The 24,428-nt window shown below is 42.7% G+C and overlaps 1 protein-coding gene across 1 annotated transcript in view; it reads right to left on the reverse strand.

Annotated features, from left to right (window-relative positions):
• EXT1 (exostosin glycosyltransferase 1) overlaps positions 1–24,428 on the reverse strand; it is a 245,994-nt gene that overhangs the window by 15,673 nt on the left and 205,893 nt on the right. Inside the window, exons 3-9 of the mRNA XM_019552190.1 lie at positions 21,125–21,232; positions 16,290–16,409; positions 11,269–11,401; positions 9,585–9,703; positions 8,376–8,471; positions 5,104–5,193; positions 606–766 (exon numbers count right to left, since the gene is read on the reverse strand). Of these exons, the coding sequence (XP_019407735.1) occupies positions 606–766; positions 5,104–5,193; positions 8,376–8,471; positions 9,585–9,703; positions 11,269–11,401; positions 16,290–16,409; positions 21,125–21,232 (827 nt within the window). The remainder of the gene's footprint in view (positions 1–605; positions 767–5,103; positions 5,194–8,375; positions 8,472–9,584; positions 9,704–11,268; positions 11,402–16,289; positions 16,410–21,124; positions 21,233–24,428) is intronic.

Here is a 24,428-nt window from a genome sequence, read left to right on the forward strand (position 1 = left end):
GTCCTTTGACCCTAGCTGACTTCCTGCACCTGGGGCAGGGGGCTCAACTTGATGATCTTCGAGGTCCCTTCCAGCCCTAATGCTTATGAAATCTATGAACTGCAAGGTGTCACTCCAGCAAAAATCAAGTGTAGCAGGAAGACTTGACAGGTCTAGTACAAATAAAGGTCAGTTAACAAAGACACTGACCTGGTCTGGAACTAACCTCAACTCTTCTACACTACATGCCATTCAGCCTTGGAGTTTAATGAATTCAGGGCTTCTTTGAAGTGTATAATTCCTGATGTAAAAAAAGCAGTTAGACTGCCTCAAAATACAAGCAACTTCAAAGAGGACCAGCTAACACAGTAATGATTCCAAGATCCCCAGAGCCAAACTGGGAATTTAAATTATTACCCCATAAAAGAGCTACTCCATCTATTATCTTCCTATATTTTTCAATTGAATTTTCTTGCTTTCCAGCAGAAACTGTGTGTGACACATGTGGTGGTAATAGCCATGTGATAAATTCCATCTTTAAGCATTACCTGGCAACAGAAACTTTGTAAAATAAAAAGATGATGAACAAAGTCGCACAGGCTTAGAAAGATTTTTCAGTTTCTTACTTGTGGTAAATAGCAGCTCCTGTCAATACCATGGAATAGTCATTAGTCCATTTGGATGTATATCCCCATCTCTCTTTAGTATTGTCCCAAAAGTGACTGCGAGCAGGGTACCCTACAATCCTCTCCGGAAAGCTTTGCCATACTGTAAAGGCAAAATCCACCTGCAGGTAAAGACATCGTTAAATGAATTATCAAACAGTTTCAATGCATGTCAACAAAACAAAATATTACCATGCCACTAATTCATAATTCAAAATCTTGGAACTGTTGCAAAACATTAATTCTGTGTATTCATCAGTAAATTAAACTGACTGCTTGACATTTTGCCCTGTAATTATGCACATTTTAATGTTTTCTGTTAAAGGAAGCTTTGAGCACTAAAGTGCTGCTTTAACATTTGGAAGGCATGCCCTTTACACATCGAACCTTTTCAGGTAACGCAAAGATTACCCAGGGTGGGTGTATTTATACTTGTGTGTGACATAGGTGGTGGTAATTGCCATGTCATAAGTTGCACTTCTAACCATTACCTGCCAACACAAATTATTTATAAATCAGGAGTTAGACACCAAACTCAAACATTGGCTCAAAAAACAGAAGGTTTTCATATTAAAATAATTAAATATATTTGGATTGCCTTGATATTTTCCTGTGTGATATTTGACTCTTGGGCTGTAATTTTAAGCCTCTCTCTACAACTATAAGGGTTGAACTTTACTTTAAAAAATAAAGGATGAGATTCCTATGTATTCACATGATTCCAGGAGCTGGGGCTTGAAGGGAAAAAAAAAATACTTTCTATTGTGAGACTTACGGTAAAACTGTAGGAGCCGGCAACATTATTATGTCCTCTCTGCTATATTTTATTATTTCAAATTTCTGCACACTGAATAAGTTGTGGAGCTCAAGAAGCGGAAAAAGAGGTCAGTGATACTTTTGAGGGTTATTTTTTCCCCTCATTTCATCCACCAATCACTTTTTCTACCCCAAAGTTCAGTCTGGGATGAGATGGGTAAGAACACATCTGGGAAGATCTCCAGGTGTGTTTATTTGATTGGGAGCCATTTTGGACAGGGAAGGGAAACTCTTCCTCTCAGCAGCTGTTGCGCTCTAAGGAGTATGTGTGGACAGGCCAGGAACCACACAAATACCCAGGTTCAAGCTGAAGTGGTTTTCCTACATTTGTATCCTTTCCAGCCTGTCCTCCATGGCTGTTAGAACTTAAAAGCAACCGTGCGCACCTAATCAGCAGCTCCCCTTTTGAAAAGGCTCCAAATATACATGTGTCCATATCATACGTTTTAACTGAAGTCTTCTGGTATCCATTAATTCTATTTCTTAAAAAAAGCAAAAGCCGACTCTATTTGTCCAGGTCCAAACCATGCAGAGTAACTTAGTTATACCCAGATTACACACACACAACCATTAACTCTTCCCCAGAGCTTGAAGCTCAGGCTAGGTTCACCCAAAACTCAGATGACAAACTCTGGCTGACCCTTCCAGCAGTGCTTTTCTGGAAACATATTAGCTACAGCATCCTGAAAGAGTTACATTTCTTGCCTCGAGTATCAGATCTCTCTCATTTGCAAGTTATTTGATGAAACAAAAGAAACACATGCCTACTGCAATATGAAGTTGAAGCCTTGTTCTTTTCTTTCTAGTTGTTTTAAACCGTCTGGAAACAGCTTGAAAAAGACATGGCACATAAAACAGCTATTCCTGTAGCAGTTGTAATCTGATCCAAACCGCTAACACATGAAAATATAGAAGTTTTTGCCATAAAGGTCTTTCCCATGAAACTTGACATACATTTTCTCCTGAGATTCAAACTTGTCTAAAGAAGATAAACAAGAAACTAACTACATCTAATGCCCTTGCTCACATATCGTTTAAATATCTGTTTGGTAGCAGGGAGAGGCATTAAAGCAAACAGAGTTCCCTATGAGAAAACAAGGCCTACATTGTATCTCCTTAAAAAGCAACTGATCCTAGATACTATTAAGCAGCATTACCACTCAGCTAATGATCAGGAGAAAACAACCGAGCTTTCAGTCTCTTAAGTCCCTAAATCATTCCCAACCCATGCTGCTTTCTAATTACTTCCCATACATATGTCCCTCTCAGCATGCGATGGACCACTTTGGGTTGTTAGCCTTAGGAATGAAAAAAAAATGAATTGTGCACCATTTCATGATGAATGAAAAACGTTTGCTATCACTAAAGCTGAGCCTGTAGTGGAAAAAGTGGATACAACTCAAATCTGAAAACAAATTTCAACTTGACCTTTGAGTTTTTTATGCTTGGCATCCATGGACACTTGGGCTTCATGAAGGGGAATGCTCACAAGAAGTACTAATGATAATTTACACACCAACGATAGCCAAAAGTGAATCTCAAACCAAGCTTTCCACTGCCACGTTGGAAATACACAAATTGTGCTCCAGTTTATGAGCCATCCAAACAGGGAACAGACGCAAACCACACTGCAGTCCTTCAATGAGAACCAGACAGCTGACCCTGGCATTTCACACACTGGTCCATCAATGCCGCAGCCCATGAGTTGGTCACATACTTCTTTCAGTAGAGCAGGGCCCAAGCAACTTACGGAGCTAATGTATGTGAGACGAGTTTTGAATATTTCCATTGTTTAATTCATAGCCGTGGAAAGGTAGTGAAGAAAAGTGGGAATCATTTCACATAAACAAGCAAATGTTTGAATCAGTAGAAAATGGGGCTGAACTGAATAAAACCAAAACCCAATAATTCTTTACAAATTATTTGCTCAAACATAACCCTCCACACGCCACCCCCAAAAATGATCAATGACCAAGATGAAATGATAGAGTAAAATGAATCCTGGGGGGACTATCAAAGTGGGCCAGTGCTGTATCTTGTAGGAGACTTGCAGAGAAAAAAATCTCAGCCCTCCTGAATCACTGGAAATTTTCTCAAATTCTGTGGGACTGAAACTCCAATTCTGTCTCGAGGAACAATCTAATTGCAACAACCTTCTACTAACTGTCAGAGTTAGTATCTATTCTCAGGAATTGCCACGGTGTGTGTGGCCTAGATACCAATCTAGACCCACTGCTTCATCAACAGAGGGGCAATGTGGACTACAGTGGCCTCCATGTGGGTCAACTGAAGGGCTAAGACTCAAGGCTCCTAGAGACAGAAAGTCCATACTAGAAGAGAACTACAGGGTTGAGTAGAGGTCTTGGTGATATGATCAGTGATGCAAGGCTGGCAGAAATAAGATTATTTAGTTGAAAGAAGACTGAGAGGGGATTTGATAATGGTCTTCAAATACAAAATGGGCTGTTATAAAGAGGATGCTCAATTGTACGGGACAAGAATTAATAGGCTTAAATTGCAACACAGGAGATTAAGGTTAGCTATTAGGAAGAACTTTTTAACTATGAGGATGGTTAAGCACTGAAACAGATTACTGAGAGAAACTGCAGAATCACTGTTACTGGAAATGCCTAAGTGCAGGTTAGACAAATGTTTGTGTGGGATGGTTTGGCAGAGGGTTGCACTAAGTGACCTCCTGAGGTCCTTCCTTGCCCTATTTTCTATGGTTCTATAGCTGCAATTTAAAAAAGAGATCAGGTGTGCCCTTAGGGTTTATGGCAAGTTGCCAGTACAGTACTCAGTTGGGCCAAATTTGGGTTTTCCTGACCTAACATAAGCACTAATGGTATCAGCTAAAGGGCTATGAGAATAGCATGGGAAGTCTTACAAGTCAGGAGAAAAAAAATGATCATAAATTTGAAAGGGAAGGGAGAGAAGGAATGGAAAGCAGAAAAGAACATCCAAGTTTTTCAATAGCCACCATTAATAATGTATTTCCAATATATTGCACTTCTATATAAACTGTCACTGGTCTCCCCAGTGATTTTCAGAAAGAGGCTCCAGAAATCAATACTCATCCCAGTTGTAAAAATTGGTTTTCTGCAGCATCTTTCTTTTCTCAGCTTCACTTAGTGCAGTCTTGCTCTCGGCAGAAATGCTTCAACCATCTGAAGGACCAGGTATCTGCCCCCTCCCCAGTATACTGAACATCAGGTGAATGCGCATGTGTGTGCATGGAGAAAGAATTAACGTGCTTGTGCTGAGGCAATCTCATGTTTAGAAGAAACAGTAATGTCCCATCATAGAAATACCCCACCCAGGCTTAACTGGAAAGGGAAAAACTGTGATCAGTAAGAAGATACTGCACAAACAGGCTGTTCTTGGCTGTCTACACCTGCCTGAAGCTATGTTACTAAAATAATAGAGACAGGAAGAGCCATATGCTAATGGTGAGCCAATTAACTATGGAGAAATGTTCCTGTGATGGCAGGTGATGGCAAGGCTTCTGAAACAACTGAATGTATTAAAACCTGGGGTATGCAGTGAGACATTTTAGTGCACACACTTTCCGGAAACAGGTACTAAGAAGAAAGGTGGATCTGGTTGTTCTCAGCTGATCCACTCTCAAGAAGGAGAGTCTTACCTCAGTGGTTGAAAGCACAGTGTCCTCATCGAGGCTTAGCACTGCATCGGTGACTATGTTGTCATAGGGTAGGAAGCGGCTGCTCATAACCTGTGGGTTTCAAGGGTGAGGGTAAACAAAAAAAAAAGGTCACTTGACAGACTCATTTCCAAGAGAAAGAAAAAAAAAAGATCCTTGCTGCATATTTCATTTTATTCTTCATTCTTATTTCTTTCCATCTGAGGCACATCGTGCACCTTTTATGATAGGAAGGATTTCTCAGCTCAAGAGTGAAAGGCTGTGATTTTCCATCAGCCAAGAAATCAGCTTATATTTTGTATCTGAGGAATTAATTTCTGAACAGATTTGTGTCTGCCTTTCTGTGCAACTCAAGCTATAACTGTATCCACTGAGATCTAGACATATGTACGGTTTCTTTAGGGAGGACACTTGTGTAGTAGTTAAAGCCATCCCACCCTCCCTCCTGGAGGGTAAAGATAAAGGAGAACGAGGTGCTGAGAGAGGCTTTTCACCTCACCCTGAACAATGATGGTGAGCCAGAGTGCATCTCAAGACACTGTCTACATACACCACTTTGACCGTAGCACTGTACTAGAGCACAACCCCTTTCTTATGGATGTATTTATATCACTATAAAGTACTTTACACTTCTGCAACTATTTCCACACTGGAAGGGAATAAACTGTACAGCTATAAGGTACTTTTATACTGACATAAATGTATCTACATGAGGGATCATGCTGGTACGTGCATATCAGTAAAAAAGATACCTTACTGTTGTTTTTGTACTGGAACAAAATGTGTGTGTAGACCAGGCTTAAATACCAACATAAGGCATATCTCACTTCACTGGGGAATAGATGCAAGATGGAAAAAATTGCAACAAAATGGAGAAATCTGCTTATGCACGTGTGTTTCCCCTTACCACCACTGCCCACGTAACTTCTGAGAACTGAAAAATGGAAATAAGTACTTTTCTTTCTCTCCCTCTGTCTCTTATCATCTCTCCCTTCCATTCCAGCCCAGTGGAAAAATGACTTGAGTCGTCTGTAGGCTGTTTGTTTATATGTATAAATGAATGTAAACGTGAATATGACAGACAGCCAAGAGGTCTGTCTCTCTACCGTATGTTGTCAATGCTTACGTGAAGAAATCATTCAACGAGAGCAATGACAGAGATGAGGTTTGCAGTTAGCTTTGAGAGTGTGTGGTCAAGTCCATGCATCTCTTTCAGGATCAAGTTCTTTTGCCGAAGCCCTGATCCTGGGAAAGATCTGCCGCCTGCACTCATGAGTCCCACTCTGTTGGTCAAGAGCTCCACTGCTTGGGTGGACGCTAACTGCATGGGGGGGTCCTACTTGCAGAGGGAGAGGCAAACTCACTGGCAGCTAAGGCTATTCCCATGAGAAGCTTTCCATTTAAAGGAAATGGGCTCTGTTTACTTTCACAAGCTGTCAATAAGTGACAGTTACAAGGCTGATTTCTGTAGAGGTTTTCTAATGGGCACTAATATAGGAAGGAAAATAAGTCAGTAAAGATGAGAGAAAAATCTCATGCGTTTAACTACTCAGACTTTTTTTATGATTAAATCCCAAATACGGAAGAGGCTCAAGTCTGAGTAGGATTATTCACTTATTTTCATCTGCATTTCAGTACTGTCAGTTGCAAAATGGGTGCAAATCTATTCTGTTCTATCACCGGGGTGTGAAGATGTTTAGATCAACCTTTTGAAATCCTTGCCTGATGGATCTCTGCAAGATGCCAAGAAGGCATAGGAAAAGCAGGCCCCTTGTTAGAGACTCTGGACTGCGGGGAGTTGACTCGGCAAGGCTGGGATAAACAAACAGCTTTCCTGTTTAAGAAGCCATCTGGTGCATGATGTGATATTAGAGAGGAGGCACTGTCCACTATAAACACACCTCTGTGTACTCAGGAGACTGGTTTGTAATCTAAAGAACTCCAAGGTCTGTTTTTATATATGCTTAGAACTGGTCAGGACATTTTCTTCCTCTCTTCCTGCTGCCCAGGCTTTCCAAAAAGAAAGAAAATAAACCCATAATGTTCACAAGGCTCAGAAATTCAACAGCCTATCTTAGCCCTGCAGCAATTCTCCTGATACTGTTTACATGTCCAGTGACTAAGGCAAGAGCTATTAGCTGCCAGCTTAGTGATGCCCTGACTTTTCCCTGGTTAAGCCTACTGGGGAAAACAGCAAAGACAAGGCCTATACATTCAAAATAGGATTTTAAAGCCAAAGCAGCTAAAAACTTCACAGTGGAAATACAGAACTAGAGAAGCAGATGATAAAAATCACAGAGAGGTCTAACCCAGATGCCTCTGCCCTGCCTTTTAATACCAGCATTAGAGACTGTGTGTAAAGAATGAGTCCAATTCTTCACTGACCCTGTGCAAGGGAAAAGCAGAAATAAAACTGCATCATTTCAGAGCAAATTCAGTCTCATGCACTTCACTGCCTCCTGATCTCTCAAGTGTACCTGAATCCCAGGCTCATCCTGGCTCCCTCCTCCTGTGCCTTCCAGCCTCCTCACTGGATGGAGCACTCTACCCCCAGTTTACGCATTAACTATATCTTTCTGCAGTGCCTTCAAGCACACTGAACTGCTCCCCCTGGTGAACTTCCAAATCAGAAGTGTAACTGTTTTCATGTACTGCTGTGAATGGCTTGCCAGCATAGGAATGGGCTAATTGGCACTGGTATTCAACCAATCTAAAGTACTGCAGAGATGTGGCTACACTGCCTGCATTTATGAAGAGTTACTTCAATAGCAATGTGGCACGCCTGAGCACATCAGTTCTGGGCAGGTACGTTTACTGTGTATATGTGAACCATGGGAACAGCAGTCTCTCAACCTGGTGGGGAATGCTCCCTGCAATTGTTGCATGAGACTAATATTCAACCTGAGGCCAGAAACAGCATCTCCAAATCTTCCCCGAGAATGCTCAGTCTAGCACTGAGGTCTACTGCAGATTTAATGCAGCAGCATAAATTGTGTCCCTTTCACCAACCTCAAACCAGCTCTATTGATCAGTGATTGACAGCTGCCAAGAGTCTGAACCTCATGCATCAAATGCCAGGTCTGCAATCATGCCAGTGCAGGAGCTGGAGGTAAAGGAAGGGGCACTGCATAACTGCTGACTACAAAATACCCACCAGCAAACGGCAGACAAAGCATCCTCTCCAGCTGGAAAAATGAACACTAGTCCCCTTCACACAACACAGACAACCCTTACTGGTACTTCTCTTCACCTACCTTGCTCTCCCCTTCGATGACGATGACAGGCACAGCAGTGGCAGGCCACCGGTGTTTGGCTGGGAGGGGTTTGTCACAGTTCCATAAAACAATAATCTGAAAGAAATATTGACCTGCAGGATTAGATACGTGGCCATGTTCCTGCCTGTTGCTACTCAAACTTTCAGGACCTTGAGGACCAAACAGAACCACTGAATGTAAGGCAGAACAGAGATGCATCTTAGGGCATTTACACACTTGCTCCACTTGCACTTTAGTTACATCAACTCCAAGAGCCACTCTAATTAAAGTGCCCAGAGTGTCTCTTGTATCAGTGTCCCTGCACTTAAAAATGGTGGCGGGGCGCTTTAACTAAAGCTTGCCAAACAAGCTTTGAAGTACCCTGAATGCCATTTTTAAATGTGGGGATGCTGATACATGAGACGCTGGAGTCTGCTGGAGCATGGTGATTACCATACTCCATCAGACTCGATTAATCACAGCATGTATGAGCAGCCTCGCTGCTTGTGTGTAGGTGCCCTTATAGACTAGTCTGAGACTAAGGTGCACCTCTACCCTGTTTTCTGCCTGACTTCAGACAAAAATAGCCAACTACTTCTCATTGAATATAAGTTACGAATCTCAGAATGACCAAGCAACATAAAAATAAAATCCCTCGGAAATTTCACCCACACTGACAATAAAATATACACACTCAAATAAATGCAAACTCAGCAAGAAGCCAGGGAGTCTACAGCCTCACTCAGAAGGATGCCACGGGTTTATTTTGGCACATGTTGAATACTAAAGCACCTCTTCAGATGAGAGGGTACTCCTACCACCTTAAGATAACATCACAGGCAGTCTGAAGTCCCAAAACTGCCAAGAACAAGAACTACAATGGGAGGCAGGGCAGCCAACGGTGCTTGAGGCTTACTGAGCCTTTTGGTACTTATAGCACATGCAACAATTGAAAGACAACAATTATTTTGCTTCCCTTTATTAAATAAATCAGAGCTTTTGTGACCACTTCTATTTCCTCTTGCGTGAAAGTTCAGCTGTTATTCCCCACATATATTGGCTGAGGTCACTGCAAATAGCTCAGAGGAAAAGCCCATCATATAAAGCAGGGTCAGGAAATAAGGAGCCATGAGAAGAACTGAAGTCAGGGGGGATTTTTATTTGGTGGATGTTTTAAAAGGAAGGTAACTGTCAACTAGTGCTGCTCACCTGTGCACAGTACTGGGACTTGGCTACAGCAACCAGGAGTTTCAGCACAGGCTGAGACTGGGAAACCAAGGGAGTTACTGCATGGATAACTGCAGTGAACTTAGAGGGAGGCTTCAGACCTAAAATGAAAAAGGATGCAAACTTAATGAAGACAAAACTACTACCCTGTGTAGCACAGATCACAGAAGTGAGAGACAGAAAAGACCCACGCACACAGAAATTGCCATGTTGGCTCAGACCATTTCATTTGGTACCCTTTCTCTATCAGTACCTTCATAAAGGTTGCTCTTCCCATTCATTTCTAAGCTCCTTGAACACACTTCTGTAAACTACAACCACGGCTTTGACATCCCCTCTCTGATGCCCTCCTGGAAACTTGCAATCATTTTCCTTCTTCCCCATCACTCTGTGGAAATGATCCTCACCAAGTGCATCAGTAAAATACTTCTGACCAAGTCTAGATGATTCTTCCTATGCTTTCATCTAACTTGATCTATTTTTATGCTGATGTCAGTAATCAGCCCTAAGTATTTGATGCTGCCCTTCTACCTCACCAACAGCTCCATCAGTCTCAGTGGTGTTTCCTTTTTTCCCCATTTCCCAGAACCCTCAGAATTATGCTTATGGTCATTTTCGTTTTTCTCTACATCTTATCCCAAAGCATCATCATGCACACACAGGGCTTCAACTGTTATTTTGACTGATTAAGCATTGTACCTGCCCAGTATTGCACAGCTTCCAACCATTCCTACTTTTCAGTTTGATAGTCCTTCTGCAATATCACAGGCCCATCTGGCCATCTGCTCTTCCCTTCACTATGGTTGCTAACATTACTACCTTCTAGTCTCATGCTTGCTCATATCCTTGGTACCCTAGTTATCTCTCTTCACCCTACACATTGGAATTGTTGTTGAATCCTCTTAGCATTTCTTCCATGTTACAATGGATAACACTTCCTTAAGGCTGGGAGACAGGTTCTTCAGGCAGTTCCCCAGTACAGAACCATGTTCCTAGGGGCATATCTCTACAAAGAGGAACTGGCTGGTAAGCTGTGATGTTGAGTCTTCAGACATATTCCCTTGCCCTAGTCTTTTCTGCCCAAGTGCAAGGGGGCTAGACCTGGTGATCTTCTAAGGTCCTTTCCAGTGCCTAAGATTTATGAATCTATGAATTCAATATTTAGGCTGCAATTATATAAAGAACCATGGACCAGCCCATTGTTGGCTCCTTCACTCAGTCAGAATCTATAAAGAGACGCTGAGGAAGTGGAGAGAGAAGGTAGGGAGGGTGAATCTATATTAGCAATATACTCAAAGACCAACTGTTACTGTAAGTCACTTCTTTTTTATTTTGAAGTACTGCCAAGTGGTGCTAGACAAGGAGTGCAAAAAACACAATTCATTTAACCTTTGTCACGGCCACGACATAGAAAGCAGCTGAACTGTCACCTACAGTTATGCAGGAAGAGAGCGTGGATTTCTTACAACGGTCTCTATAGACAGCCGCCACTAGAGGGTGTCATGTTCACCACTGCTCAAGCAAGGAGGGGTTGTGTTTTGAAGGGCAGAGACATGGGAACACAAAAGTATTGCCAGCATAGTACAGGTAAACTGTTTGCCCCAAACCATTCAGAAATCAGTGATAACCCAACTTCAGTGAGGTGCAACTGTAAGAATTTACTCACCTAGATTAGCATAGTAGTAAGGAAAATCTCCCAGATATGAGGAATACTGTGGCAAAACAAATAACCCTCCAGGATGTTTGTTCCATATTAAGCTGTTACGTGATATGTGCTTAAATATTCTGTCCTGAATAATCTGGAAAATAAGAAAGGTAACAGTTTTTAAGTAGGTAGCGGTGAGGATCGGTACAGACTTCAGTGGCTTCAAAAGACTGCAATCACCATGCATTTTGTAAGAAGTGGAAAGACAAAAATTACTTGGCATTACTGTTTAATCTCTCTTTTTAAGATGATACTGAACCTGGATACTTCCGCACAATCTCAGCAGAAGAGGGCCATTTATAACAGTATTCAAACTACCTCATTAGGCTCTGTGGACACAGGCACCTTGCAATTCATTACATTCTGCATTTAAAGTCAAATATTTTTCCATTTAAAATCACTTGTCACTTGTAAGCCTGATTAGTTCATTGTAGAGTTTACTATACACGACTTGCATGAAATAATTAATTAGTCAAGGATGGAATTGCAAAGAGGGGCTTTTTTTTTTGAGATAATGAGAATGTTTAAAAACACAGAGACTGGCAGCAAATCAGATTGGGCTGAGGGATATTTTTTTGGTTAATTAAAAATAATGTCAATATTCAACAAAGTGACTAATTACATGAGATACATTCCATGTCACAGTTATGTAAGTTTCCACTTCATCCAATATGGATAGAAATTTGGGCAGCTATTACTGGAAGCAGGAAACTCTCTCTATATTTGGAAAGTACAATGGATTTATATTCCAAGGTTTTAAAGTCAGAAAGGACCATTTCAATCTCACTTCCTACATCATACAAGACCTAGCTCTATCTTTATGCTTACTTGGAGATAGGTGGCCAGTGCATAAAGTACTTACACACAAAAAAGGGATCTGATAGCGGGGTGTTTTTTAACCTGCCTGTATAGTAAAGGCATAACAAGACCAAATGGCTGGAACCTGAAGTTTGACAGATTTAATTGTGCAGTAGGAAACAATTTACAAACAGAGAGAGTAATTAAACATTGGCCTAGCCTGGCAGGGCGTGCAGGTGGACTCATGGTAAACTGGAAGCATAAATCAGATTGCCCACACCTTGAGAACAGGGCTGACTGGTCTGGTACTCTGAGGTAGTACAGGCAATTCTCTTAGATGCCTGGCTGGAACATCTTGCTCACATGCTTAGAGCTGTACCAATTTGGGATGGAGAAGGAATATTCCCCCATGCCAGATTGGCAGGATCCTACATGAATTTTTGCCTTCATCTGCAGACCAGGCATGCTTGCCTGCTGGGATTCTCTGGGTGCATCTGACTTAATTCCCTGTCATTGCAGGAAACTGTTAGCACCTTGCTTTCTTATGCTCTTTGCCTACTCACAACTGTTTTAGTTGCCCCAGGACAAGAATTCTTTAGTCTAACTAAAGTCTTTGGGCTTGACATAGGAGCATCAAGATCAATCTTAGCAGTTCATGTCAAACAGGCAGTCAGAATGGATGACTTAATGGCCCTTCTGGCCTTAAACCTACGAAGTGATGAAGGATACATATGCACACAAACCCAAAAAATACAACCCACATCTGTAGGGGTGTAGGAAGAGCAATTGCTTGATTTTTAAAGGGAGCCGAATCACAAGTCTTGGGGTAATATGTTGCTTTGAGTGATCCAGCCTGTGAACAAAAGCTGTCATAAGCTGCTATTTTTCTCGAATTTGTGATTGTATTGGCCGGAAACTCACAGGAGTAATCTTAACATTAAGTTAATAATACTATTTGTGTGAAATAGGGGTCTCAATACCGCATACAAGTAAGCTAGCTTTCATTGCTGAGAAAGCTGTGTCTGAACACTTCTATTGAAGGATTTTAAGGTGGCATACTTTTGTCATGGTGTCTTTTAGGTTGGGATGTAGGGTAGAAAATGACTGCCTTTCCCCTCTCTGTAATTTAGGTCATTAAATAGAGAGAAACTGGACTATACATATTTTCTAGCATTTAATAAAGAACTCCACCTCTTCTCAGAATTGATGCATGAACAGATAAGTCTGTTAGTTTACATGGTCAGTAGGTTTTCATAGACTGTTCCATTTTCCACTGCTTTGGTAGCCAACAGTGCTCCAGGGGAAACACATGGCTCGCATTCAATGCTTTTCAATGTGCAATGAAAGAGAGAGAGAGAGAGAGAGAGAATGAGAAAGAAAGAAACAGATCTAACTTGAAACAGGCTTCTGATGCCATGCAACATATGCAAACTTCATTGCATGTCAGGCATACAAATCTTACTGATACTATTACTCAACAGGCTGGAGAGCTGACCTGTGGAATATATTACATTTAATGCATGGAAAATTAATTTACAGCAGTTCTAGTGAGCACAAATGTTATTACTGCCTGCAGCAACTGGGTGGAGAAAGGACAACTTGAGGGAACAGGAAAGGATAAAGAGAGGACATCTAGGCATAATCAGTTCAAAATACAGAATATAGAGTGCTTTGCTACATGCATTTAAGAGTTTTCTAAATAGGGGTAATAGTTAAAACTGATTATGAAATTTAGGCAGTTTTGTAACATGAGGAGGATAGGAACTTTGGCTAGATCTGACTTCTCTTTATGAAGCCTATTGTTCACAAAGTATTTCTGTCCCTTCTCTCCCACATACTACTTCTGTTGTACATTTTGTTTTACTGTTCTTATCACCATTATATCCTAGTGCCTTCTAGCAGTGCATAAAACATCTGTCTCATGTGGTTTGTACTCTCTCTCTCTCCTCTTCTTCCCAAGGGGAGAATTGTGTATGCAGCACAGTGTTTTGTTTTTCAAATGTCCACTCTGATATGCGTTTGTCTTGGTGAAGAACGTGTCCGAGAAGCATGTGGTGCTACTGGAACGGAAGGTGAGATCTGGGATGGGCCTTCATTCCCAGGACAGTCCATGCTCCAGTCTCTGCTCTGTTTCCTGCACAAACAAGTTTCCCTATCTAATGCTGTGGCAGAGAAGCAGAGTCATGGAGTAAGGTTTTAATCTGGGAATTTGGGGGGAAGATATGATAAACTCAGGCCACTGAAACCTTTAAAGATAATGAGGAAGAACCTGAACTGACTAGAGGTTCTATGGGAAGCTGGTAAGGGACAGGTGTGAAGCGTTTGCAGTAGCGTTTGCTGAGAAGACATGCTGCAGTGATCTCTACTAGTTGGAAATTCCTAATGGCTTATGGCTTCATGCCCAGATATATCGCATTGCTGTAGTCCAGATGGAAGGTGACTAAATGATACTCAGGCTCATCAAAATATTGTGCTGCTACAGTGTTACAGTAGACATACATAGTACTCACCAAAAGAAATCCCCTCCTCCTGCCCCCCCTCCCCACCCTGGCATCCAGGGCTTAGTTTGCAAAACAGGTTTAAACCAGAGTTGCCTATATAAGCTTCTGACACCTAAAAATAAAACTGCATTCTCTCTTTTTGGAGAGCAGGCAACCCAGAGCCTTTCCTACCAGATGCTGGACTCCAGAATGAGCATCTCAGCATGCTTACGAATTTCTATTGAGCAGAATTTGTCTTCCCTTCAGAGAACTGCTTCTGAGAGCTCTGAATTAAAAAATTAAAGAGGTAAGACAGACCTGACTTAGTTAATTAAACTTTCCATATACTTCCATGTTCTAGTTGCCTATTCTTCACACTTCTGAAGCTCAGGGCTGCTGGCAGGTATTTTTCTTGATCTTTACTTAACTAGAGATATTACTCTCTTAGTCAACTGGCAGCTGTGGCCACATCCTGTAGGATGCCTTAATGCCATACTAAAGCTGTCCTTGAGAGCCTTAGGACTAGATTCTTCTCCTCTGTATAGTAAATAGGGAATGGAAGCTGAATGAAACTCCATAGCTGGGGACACCCCAAGCATAGGGGAGATTGCAATGATTATGGTGCCAGTGTAGCCTTCTCCTTCTCTACAGCCCTCAGTAAAAGGGGTATGTTGGGATAAAGCTGAAGAGAGTGAAGTACAAGTCACTCTGGTTGTCTATAACTGGAGGACAGTCCTTTACTGACTGCCTCTCATCTGGCTCAAGTTAGAGCACACAGGCAACCTAAACTGTGGGCCATGACCCAGACAACAGCATCGCCAATCTGCTGCCATCTGAACACAGCAGAGAATCTGGAACTGTTTGTTTGTGCCCAAACGTGGACGTGAATCCAAAAAGCACTGGCATATACAAATGTAACCTGCACTTGCAAACTGAACCATCCGTACCAGCACCTGTGTATAATGCACCTGACATACAAAAGCTTGTAGGTAAAATTGTGGGAACACTTTTTTAAATTAAGTGTGGTCCTTCAAAATGTGGTGCTTGTTCTGTATCTGAAGAACCTTTCACTAGACTGTTTCTCACCCGCCATTTCCTTCCTCCACCTGGGAAGGATTCTCCCCGCTCCTGAGGGCTCCCACCATTAAGAGCTATAGAGTCTAATATATGATTATTAGCCTGGTAATCTCATATAGATAATCTAGGCTTTCTTTTTTCTGTCCTTGGAAATGTGCATATAGGATAAGTCACAGGTGACTTCAAAACTGCTACTTTACTTTAACCAGAACAAGAGATCTGTCAAAAGGTGTCAAAATGTTAAGAAGGAACGGAGGAAAAGGAGCTTTACAGTAATATTTTTTCAAAAGTCAGCTCTAGAAAGGTTCCTTAAAGACCCATATTCACCATGAATGACAAGAATAGTGATTCATAAGCTGTAAAGCCTTGAGAAGCCAGGCTCGCACAAGACAACTTTTCCATGTGTCAGATGACTCCCATTTATCACCATGTCAGCTTTCTTATGTGGATTCCAATAATAAAGAAAATATTTCCTTAGGGGAGAAAAGTTATCAAGTCACTGAAGGTTTTTCCAGTGACCAATCACGTGTCATGAAAGCCAAGGTCTCACACCAGCTGAGCCCAGAGTATGGCAGACATACAAGGGAATGTCTCTGCTCTGACTAATATCTGAAAACAGTTACTCACCTCTAGTGTAGTCAATACAATCTTCTCAACTGAAGAAAAATAAGCCTCCCACAAGAACTGTGTCTGCTGTCTAAGTGCTAGGATTTTATCCTGATGGATAGACCTGATTGTAGAAGGAATCTGTAATACAAGGTGTAATACAATCAGATGCTGAGGAAAACAATGTAACCTGATCAAATTTATACACTATTGGGAATCCCAGACTAGCCTTCTCCATTGTTACCAAGCCACGCACATCAGTGCCTGCCTTTCCAGTGCCCATGTCTGTATGTACAGTTAAAGAACAGGAAGAGGAAAATGAATCAGTGGCACTCTTTGTGATCTCCAGTATTGAAGTTACTGGCCAACCGCAGTATTCACTAGCAATTCTTTATGTATTTTCAAAAATGTCTTGGTTCTTTCTATGGGAGCTCTCTTCCTTACACCCCGCTCCACCTCCCCTAACCCCCTTCTGTCTGCTCCTGAAGCTGTGGCAAGTCACAGGAAGGAACTCCTCCATAAATCCCTCATGCACAAAGCTTTTCACGGACCAGTAATGTAACAAACAGTAGCTTCAGGATTTTAGTGTCCAACCATAATCTCCACTCTGAAAGTATATTAAAGAGATCTGGATTTGCATTTACCATAGTGCCCAAGCCTGTGAGGAATATAAGCGCCCTGAGGAAAGCAGTGCAACATCTGCAACAAGACTCTGAGTTTTGGAAGACCAGGGATAACATTTTGCTAATTACTGTGGGCAGAAAGAAAAAAAAATGTTCTCCGAGCACCTGCTGTTCACAAGGGGGGGGCGGGGGAGGGAGGAGATAAAAAAGCATTTTCACTGGCTACACAGTGCAGCTTTACAAATGTTCTGGCACAGTTTTACAAATGAAAAATTAAATCCTACTTTGTGACAGAAAAGCTTTATTGCAAGCTGAGTCAAAGGGGAGACCCACTTTCCTCAAATGCAAGACAGTCTAATGACTGTATGTGCCATTATTTACCTTGTTAAAGAGCCTGATTCTCAGAGGCTTGGCCAGTGTTAAAGGACATTATAAAGTGTAACAGCAATTTTACTCTGATTTAAGGTCTATGTAGACTGTCAGAGGTAGAGGCCTGAGTCCAAATAATAAACTAGTACCTTTAGTGGTTTGTCTTGTGTTTTTCTCCTTGTGGCAATGGGGAGCTGTTTTGCTTTGCTGATTTCTAGTTATTTCATAGAAGCATAGATCATTAGGGTTGGGAGGGACCTCAGTTTATCCAACCCCCTACTCAAGGCAGGACCATCCCCAACTAGATCATCCCAGCCAAGGCTGTCTAGCTGGGTCTTAAAAACCACTAAGGATGGAGAGTCCACAAGCTTTCTGGGTAATCTGTTCCAGTGTTTTACTACCTTCCTTGCGAGGAAGTTTTTTTTGTAATAGCTAACCTAAACTTCTCTTGCTGCAACTTGAGACCATTGTTCTTCATCCTGTCATCTGCCACTGCTGAGAACAGTCTACCTTTCATGTCAGGCTACTGCATTCTAACCAGCTCAGTTCTCATAAACCTTTCCTTATATTGAATTTCAGGGCTAATGGTATGTATATACACATGCACACACACTGAATGCACTGTACTGTTATTTGCGTATTCCATCTACTTATGAGATTAATTTAAGAAACCCACATCTCCAACACACGCATGCATCTTGCCTAAGATACTCCTGATCCAAGTACAATTATTCTTCAAGTATGGTTCTGAAGATCCTTAGCTGAAAAAGATTGTTGCGCACTTTCATACACTCCCATATGAAACTGTTTCATAAGAAATTTACTTCAGATCATGAGTCAAAGTTTTAAGATCAGAGACAAAGAATTTGTGGAGGATCAGGTAAATGCTAAAATCTCTTGCAGCATATTAGTTGTATTCAGGCAGTGCCTAGGGCTCCCCCACGGGATAACAGCATCACACTATTAGGTGCTGTACAAATAGTAAGAAAGAGCCTCTGCTTTCAACACTTTACAATCTAAGACCCTGCCTTGTTGAACTGGGGCCTACGGTGACAAGGACCAAGGCCAAAGAAAGTAGGATACACCATGAAAGCAAAGTAGTCAGGTGGCCTCTGGCGTATTAGGATCTACTGCTTCCCACTCTCTGCAAAACAAGTAGCACATGAAGAATGGGTGACAGGGAAGCAATCACAGCATATGCAAATGACAGATCTTACTATACCAGAGTTTATATTGTTGTACCACAAACCTCAGTAACCTTACAGGGCTTAAAAGGTGCTTTTATGAGAGAGAGATAAATCAAGATGGATCAAGACAGATCAAGAAAAACTCTTCATAATCCATGAGAACTGGGTGTGTCTACATAAGATGCTGACTATGCAGTAGCTGAAAAATACTGTGCAGTAGTGCATCACAGTGCTAATACGCTACTGTGTGGTAGTATTAGGCCCCTGAGCAGCAGGATCACCTAAAAGATGTTTGCTGGTGATACTGCACAGCAACTCCAGTTACTGGACATTTATTTAGTACTTGCTAATACAAGTACTAAATAAATGTGCAGTCACGACTGCACAGTAGTGTCTCATGTAGATGCGCCCAGTGAGTAGTTTGTCAATAGATAGCTTCTTGCAGGTACAGGGTTAAAGTGCTGCCTGTTAACATTCTCAACAGCAATCATGCTACAATGAACGCAATGTAGGGTAGCAATGGGCCATTATTTCTAATAGCTTTTGTGATGGGTATGAACACAACATGAAATTGGACACCCATTCCCAAGAATGGCACACTTTTTCAATGCAGAAGCAGTTGTGACTCCAAAGGCTTGCTGCAGGGATTTACCATCCTAAAGACTGCGCTTTACATATATGTCGACAAACATCACACCAAAGTAAAAACATTTCTTAGACTGTTGTACTTCCAGCCTGTTACCACAGCTGAAAAGCAAAACCAGAGTTCCTCTTTTAACTGTGTTTGTCTAGTAATCATTAATCCACTTGTCCAGAGACAGGTGGGGAAAAATGATGTATTAATGCTAATCTGGGAGGATTACACTAGAATTATAAAAGCTGGATGACGTCTTCATAAAAGGTCATTTAGGTAATGGTGGGGGAGAAAACACCCAACAAAAATAAATGCGGGAGGACTAGATTAAGCTTTCCTGGAGCTAAACTCATGCTCTGATGACGAGAATATGCAAATAAAAACATCCGAGCTGTTCTAAAACAGGAAATGAAAAACTGTAACATAACAAAAACATTTCCCAGAGCAGACATTCAGGCCTCATGCCAACTCTTTAAAAACGGCGCAGTGTTAATAACGGCGCAGTGGCTGCTCAATATGGAAGCAGCTGTGAAGAGAACGAATGGCATGTTACAGGAAAGCACAAAGATCAGCAAATTATATTTAAAAAAAAGGGAGAGAGAAATAATTCTGCTCACAAAACTGTGAAGCAAAAATTAAATGTTGCTTTTCTACTTGCAGCTTACAATTAATGAATAATAATAGGTAGCTCCTAAATAGGGTTTTCCAGGCCAGGTTGTTAAAGGTATTTTGTTGCTGTAAGATGTAGACTGGTACCTAGAGGAATTTTCAGAACCACCAAGATCTTTAGTATCCAAGGCATCTAAATACTTTTAAAGGCTTTCCTACATGGTGAAATAATTAAGAATGTCCACCTACTTAACAAATGGGTTAAAACACCTGCATGCTCTCCCTCTTGCGCACGCACATACACACCCTCTCACCATGAAGGAATTTCGATGCAGGAAAGTAGTGTTCAGCACAGTTTTTGCCTTCCAAATTCCTATCAGAGTTTATTCTGTAAAAACTTCCCTGTGTGACCAGCCCTAAAAATGTTGCCCTTCCTGGATTAGTGAATGCTTTGGAAAAGACAGCCAGAACCACAATACCCACGTACTGATGAAGAAACTGAGGCATGGAGAGAAAAGGTTATTTGCCCAAGACATAGTGGCAAAGCTAGACATAGAACCCAGCTCTTTGAGATCTGTCTAGTGCCCTTTCCTGCTGTTCAACAAGCGCGGGCTTGCTTGTTCTTTAATAGATACAGCTTTGGAGCAACCAGTTCTTAATGGCAGTTTTTTGACTGTACATTCCTGTGCACTCTTTTCCTCAAATCTGTTAGAAGCCAAACACTGAAGCAGCCTGACAGATGTGGAAAAGAAAAATCTCAGAGTGAATTTATATACGGAAGAGAAGACACTTAATGCAACAAGCATCAGTATTAATACATATGCAATTCTTCAGCTTCCTTTCATTCCAGGATCTCAGGGAGATAAGCAAGTAAGTGAGTTCCCATGATATTTTCCAGAGACAAGTGACATCACTTCTACCTTTTAAATGAAAAGTCTGGCACAGAAAGGTTAAGACAAGAGTCTAGTGTCTCTGTCAAAGCTGTGCAGGATCCTATCCCCGAAGACAGTCCTTCCAGCATTATCAGCAGCCTGTACACAGGGCAGTCTAAATCAAAAAGGCTAGGCTATCCTATGGTATAACTGTGGGTGGCAAATTCTGAATAAAAACTAGCATCTAGTGATGGCTGGCTCTGCCAATGAGATAACACTGTCTTAGAATGGCATCCAGATGCTCCCTACCAAAAGAAATACTGGGTACTCTTAACAAGAATCTTATTCATGTAACTGTGGGGTCTGGTGGCTGCAGTGACCCTCAGGTCAGAAAAATGAATGATGTCATATTAAATGAGTTCATACCGAGTATGACGCAGGCAATTCCTTCATGATAAAAATTCTTTTATAGCCCTGACCTTTTGGATTCATCTTGCCTGCAACTTTAGACAGTGGCAGCAACAATCAACTGATCTGCTGAAGGCCACAATCTTTTTCTTACCTGTAATAACAATCTCTCATCCCCAATGACGGCAGCTTGATTCCAATCAATCACTTCGGAAAATGGCAATTCCCATCCATTGCTGAGCATAACTGGGACACAGGCAGCCTACACACAGAATTATTGCATGTGTTAGAAGATGAGACGTGCACGTGATCATGGACTGGTGCAAACTTTGATGCCCATACACTTGGAATTACTGGCAATTTCTGCAGGTGGCACCAATACCGCCCAGAATTTCAGTTGCTCTTCATCTCTAATTTGGTTTGCATTCAGTATTATATGATACTTCTCATGTCTTACCAGCTTGGATTCGGCTAAGATTTCCTATCTTTTATTTGTTACTGTTGCAGCGTAACCACTTGGGATGTGGAACACTTTTATCTAAAGGCCAGTAAGCAATGTACAGTTGCCACTGTATAAATAAATCACTGCCGCCATGTGGTCAGCTGGATCAGAACATCAGACTTGAACAAAAGTCTTTTGGGCTAAGTACAGACAGTTCAAAAGCCCGAGGCTGAATCAATTCAGTATTGCAGGTTAGTCCGAGCTGTGTAGACTGAACCATTAAGCAAGTGAACAGACATTCACTTTTGATTCCAAAAATGCAGCCACATGCCTGCAGCGGCCCAGGCCAGAAGCTGGGGGGTGCTAGAGCACGCTTTCCTGCTTGGCTGGAGCAGACAACCTAAGCCAAGGCTAGCCTGCCCACCCTGTGAGCGGGGTGTTTGTGGGGGAGGCCCAAAGCATTCTGGGGTGCTGGAGGACTGTAAGTTAACTGGAATTTGGAGGATATCTGGGACAAAAGTACAATAAACTGACGTAACCTAAATAAGTTAAGTCTGATACTACATTCATCCAAAAGTTCATCTTAAACTGGTTTTAGCCATTCTGAATGTGGTTTATGTGCACTGAATTTCTGTTGCGTTACAGATTTTATCTAGTTTCTGATCACTTATACCAGTTCGTGTAATTTCTGTCCCTAGCCTTGAAGTCAATGCCAAGGCTCTTAACTGATTTCAGGGGATTTGGATCAGGCTCTTGTTTTAATTCACTTTCTTCTGGACCAAGCCAAGCTTAACTGAATTCCATCAAGATGGTTAGGTCATTTTACAGTCTGAATAGACAAGTGTTACTAAGGATAGGAGAAGAAGTTACTCGAACTGGTTTAAGTCATCAGAAACCGATTTAAATCTGTAACAGAATAAACGTTCAGTGCACATAAGCCAGTTTCAAAATGGCTGAAACTGGTTTAAGATAAACCTGGTTGAATGTAGCATCAGACTTAACTGATTTAGGTCAAAGTGGCTTATGAAACTTCTGTCCCAGACCCCTTCCTGGTTCAGGTTAAATCACAGTCCCGCAGCATCCCAGCACGCTTTGAAGCCCTGGGCTGGGCAGTGCTGTGTGCTCCAGGGGGGAGGGCTGGCTCTGCCCCTCTGCTTCTTAGCTGGCTTGCTTTCCCTGCCAGCAAACCCAGGCTGGGGTCTGAGGCCAGGGAGGGAGGTTAAAGACCCTTTCCCCACTCAAACTTACTGCTGGCTATGACTGTGGACTACAAATCCCATGGGCACCTGGAAGCAGGAAAAGAAGTTATGAGCAAACCTGCAGAGTCCTGTTGCTGTGATTCTTAGCTACAAATCCCAGAGACCTTGGGGGCAACAGGAAGAGGAAGTGAACACACAGCCAGAGAGCTGTGCTCTAGTGCTCCCCGGCTTCTGACCTGAGCCACTGCAGGCATGTGGCTGCATTTCCCAAATCAAAGGTAAATGTTTGTCCAGTCATTTTTCAGTTTAATCTCTGCAGTGTAGACTAACCTGCAAAGACTGAATTGATTCAGCCTTGGCTTTTTGATTGTCTGTACTTAGCCTAAAAGAGCAGATGGAAACAAAGGTGCCAAGAACTCACATGATATAAAGAAGATTACAGAATAAGGTAGCACCAGAGCTACCATCAACCCTTCTGAATACCAGGCCAATGCCATATACACTGAACCACAGATTTCCCTAGGATTTGCAAACCTTTTAGCTCTATTCATTACTGCGGGGGTGGGCAATTATTTCAGACGGAGGGCCGCTTACCCAGTTTTGGCAAGCTGTCAAGGGCTGCATGGGTAGCCCCGCCCCTTGGTCACCACCTTGGGACCAATATCTCAGAGCCAACACCGACAGGGCCCTGAGTGGGGTGCAGGCTGGCAGGGGTCTGTGGAGTCAGGCTGGGCTGCACCAGCAGGGAGATGGGGAAGCTAGCCCAGCTCCATAGAGCACCTGCTGGCCGGGACCCCTGTACTTCTGCCGCCCTGCTCTGGGCCCTACTGGAGCTGGCCCCGGGACACTGGTGTGGACCCCATACTCCCACTGCCACCTCTGTGATGCCCTGTGCGCAAGTTCTGGGCAGGCAGTAGCAGCAAACACTGCCTGGTGTGGCAAGCGGGGTGCCCCAGCAGCTGCTGCTGCCGCCACAGCACAGCCCTGACGAGTGAACCCGGAGCCAGCGTGGGGCCCAGGTGGCTGCAGGGGCAGGTTACAAGCTGGTGATAAGTGCAGGAAAAGTGTCCCCTTGCCTGCCCTGTGACTGGTGCCCCATACCGCAGATGCTCACAGCCTGCGTGGGACTGCCTGTGCCTGCTCAGGACAGCCCCGCATGGACTGCAAGTGGCTTTAGCAGACAGCACTGGCCACAGAGCTGGGGAGGGGCCGCTTTTGCCTGGGCTCAGCTCTTCCCCAGGTTCTTTTTCTGCCTGGGGTCCTCCCCTGCCCTTCCCCACCCCTTACCTGAAGTTCTGGCACTGGGGCAGCCACACTGTCCCAGGCCAATAGTCCCTGTTGGGGTTTCCAGCTGCGCGGGGGGGGCAACAGGGTCGGGTGGGCCCTCCTGCTGTAGGAGCCCACTGGGTTTCCCCTGGCTCCTACTGCCCCTGGTTCCTGACATTTTTGACAGGAACCAAAGAGAGAGAAATATTAATTTTCTAAATTTTTTAGGGGCCCCGCAGACTGGACAGAATGGCCTCGCAGGCTGGATCCGGTCCGCGGGTGATATATTGCCCACTCCTGCACTACTGCTACCTAAGAAAGGGATATCTTTTTCACTGCAGGGTTTTCCAGCAGTGAAGGAAATTTAGGGAGTCCTGCCTCTGAGACACAACAGAACAATATTTTGAAACTGCAGATAACAGCCCATTTGAATTTCTTTCTTCCTGTGCTATTTCCAGTTAGGATTTAGAAGAACCGAGACTTCATCTGCACGTTCAATAGTTCATAGACATCAGGGCTGGAAGGGACCTCGGGAGATCATCGAGTCCAGC

The sequence above is a fragment of the Crocodylus porosus genome, unplaced genomic scaffold (genome assembly GCF_001723895.1).
Source record: "Crocodylus porosus isolate Cpor-Errol unplaced genomic scaffold, CroPor_comp1, whole genome shotgun sequence".
NCBI classification, from domain to species: domain Eukaryota; kingdom Metazoa; phylum Chordata; order Crocodylia; family Crocodylidae; genus Crocodylus; species Crocodylus porosus.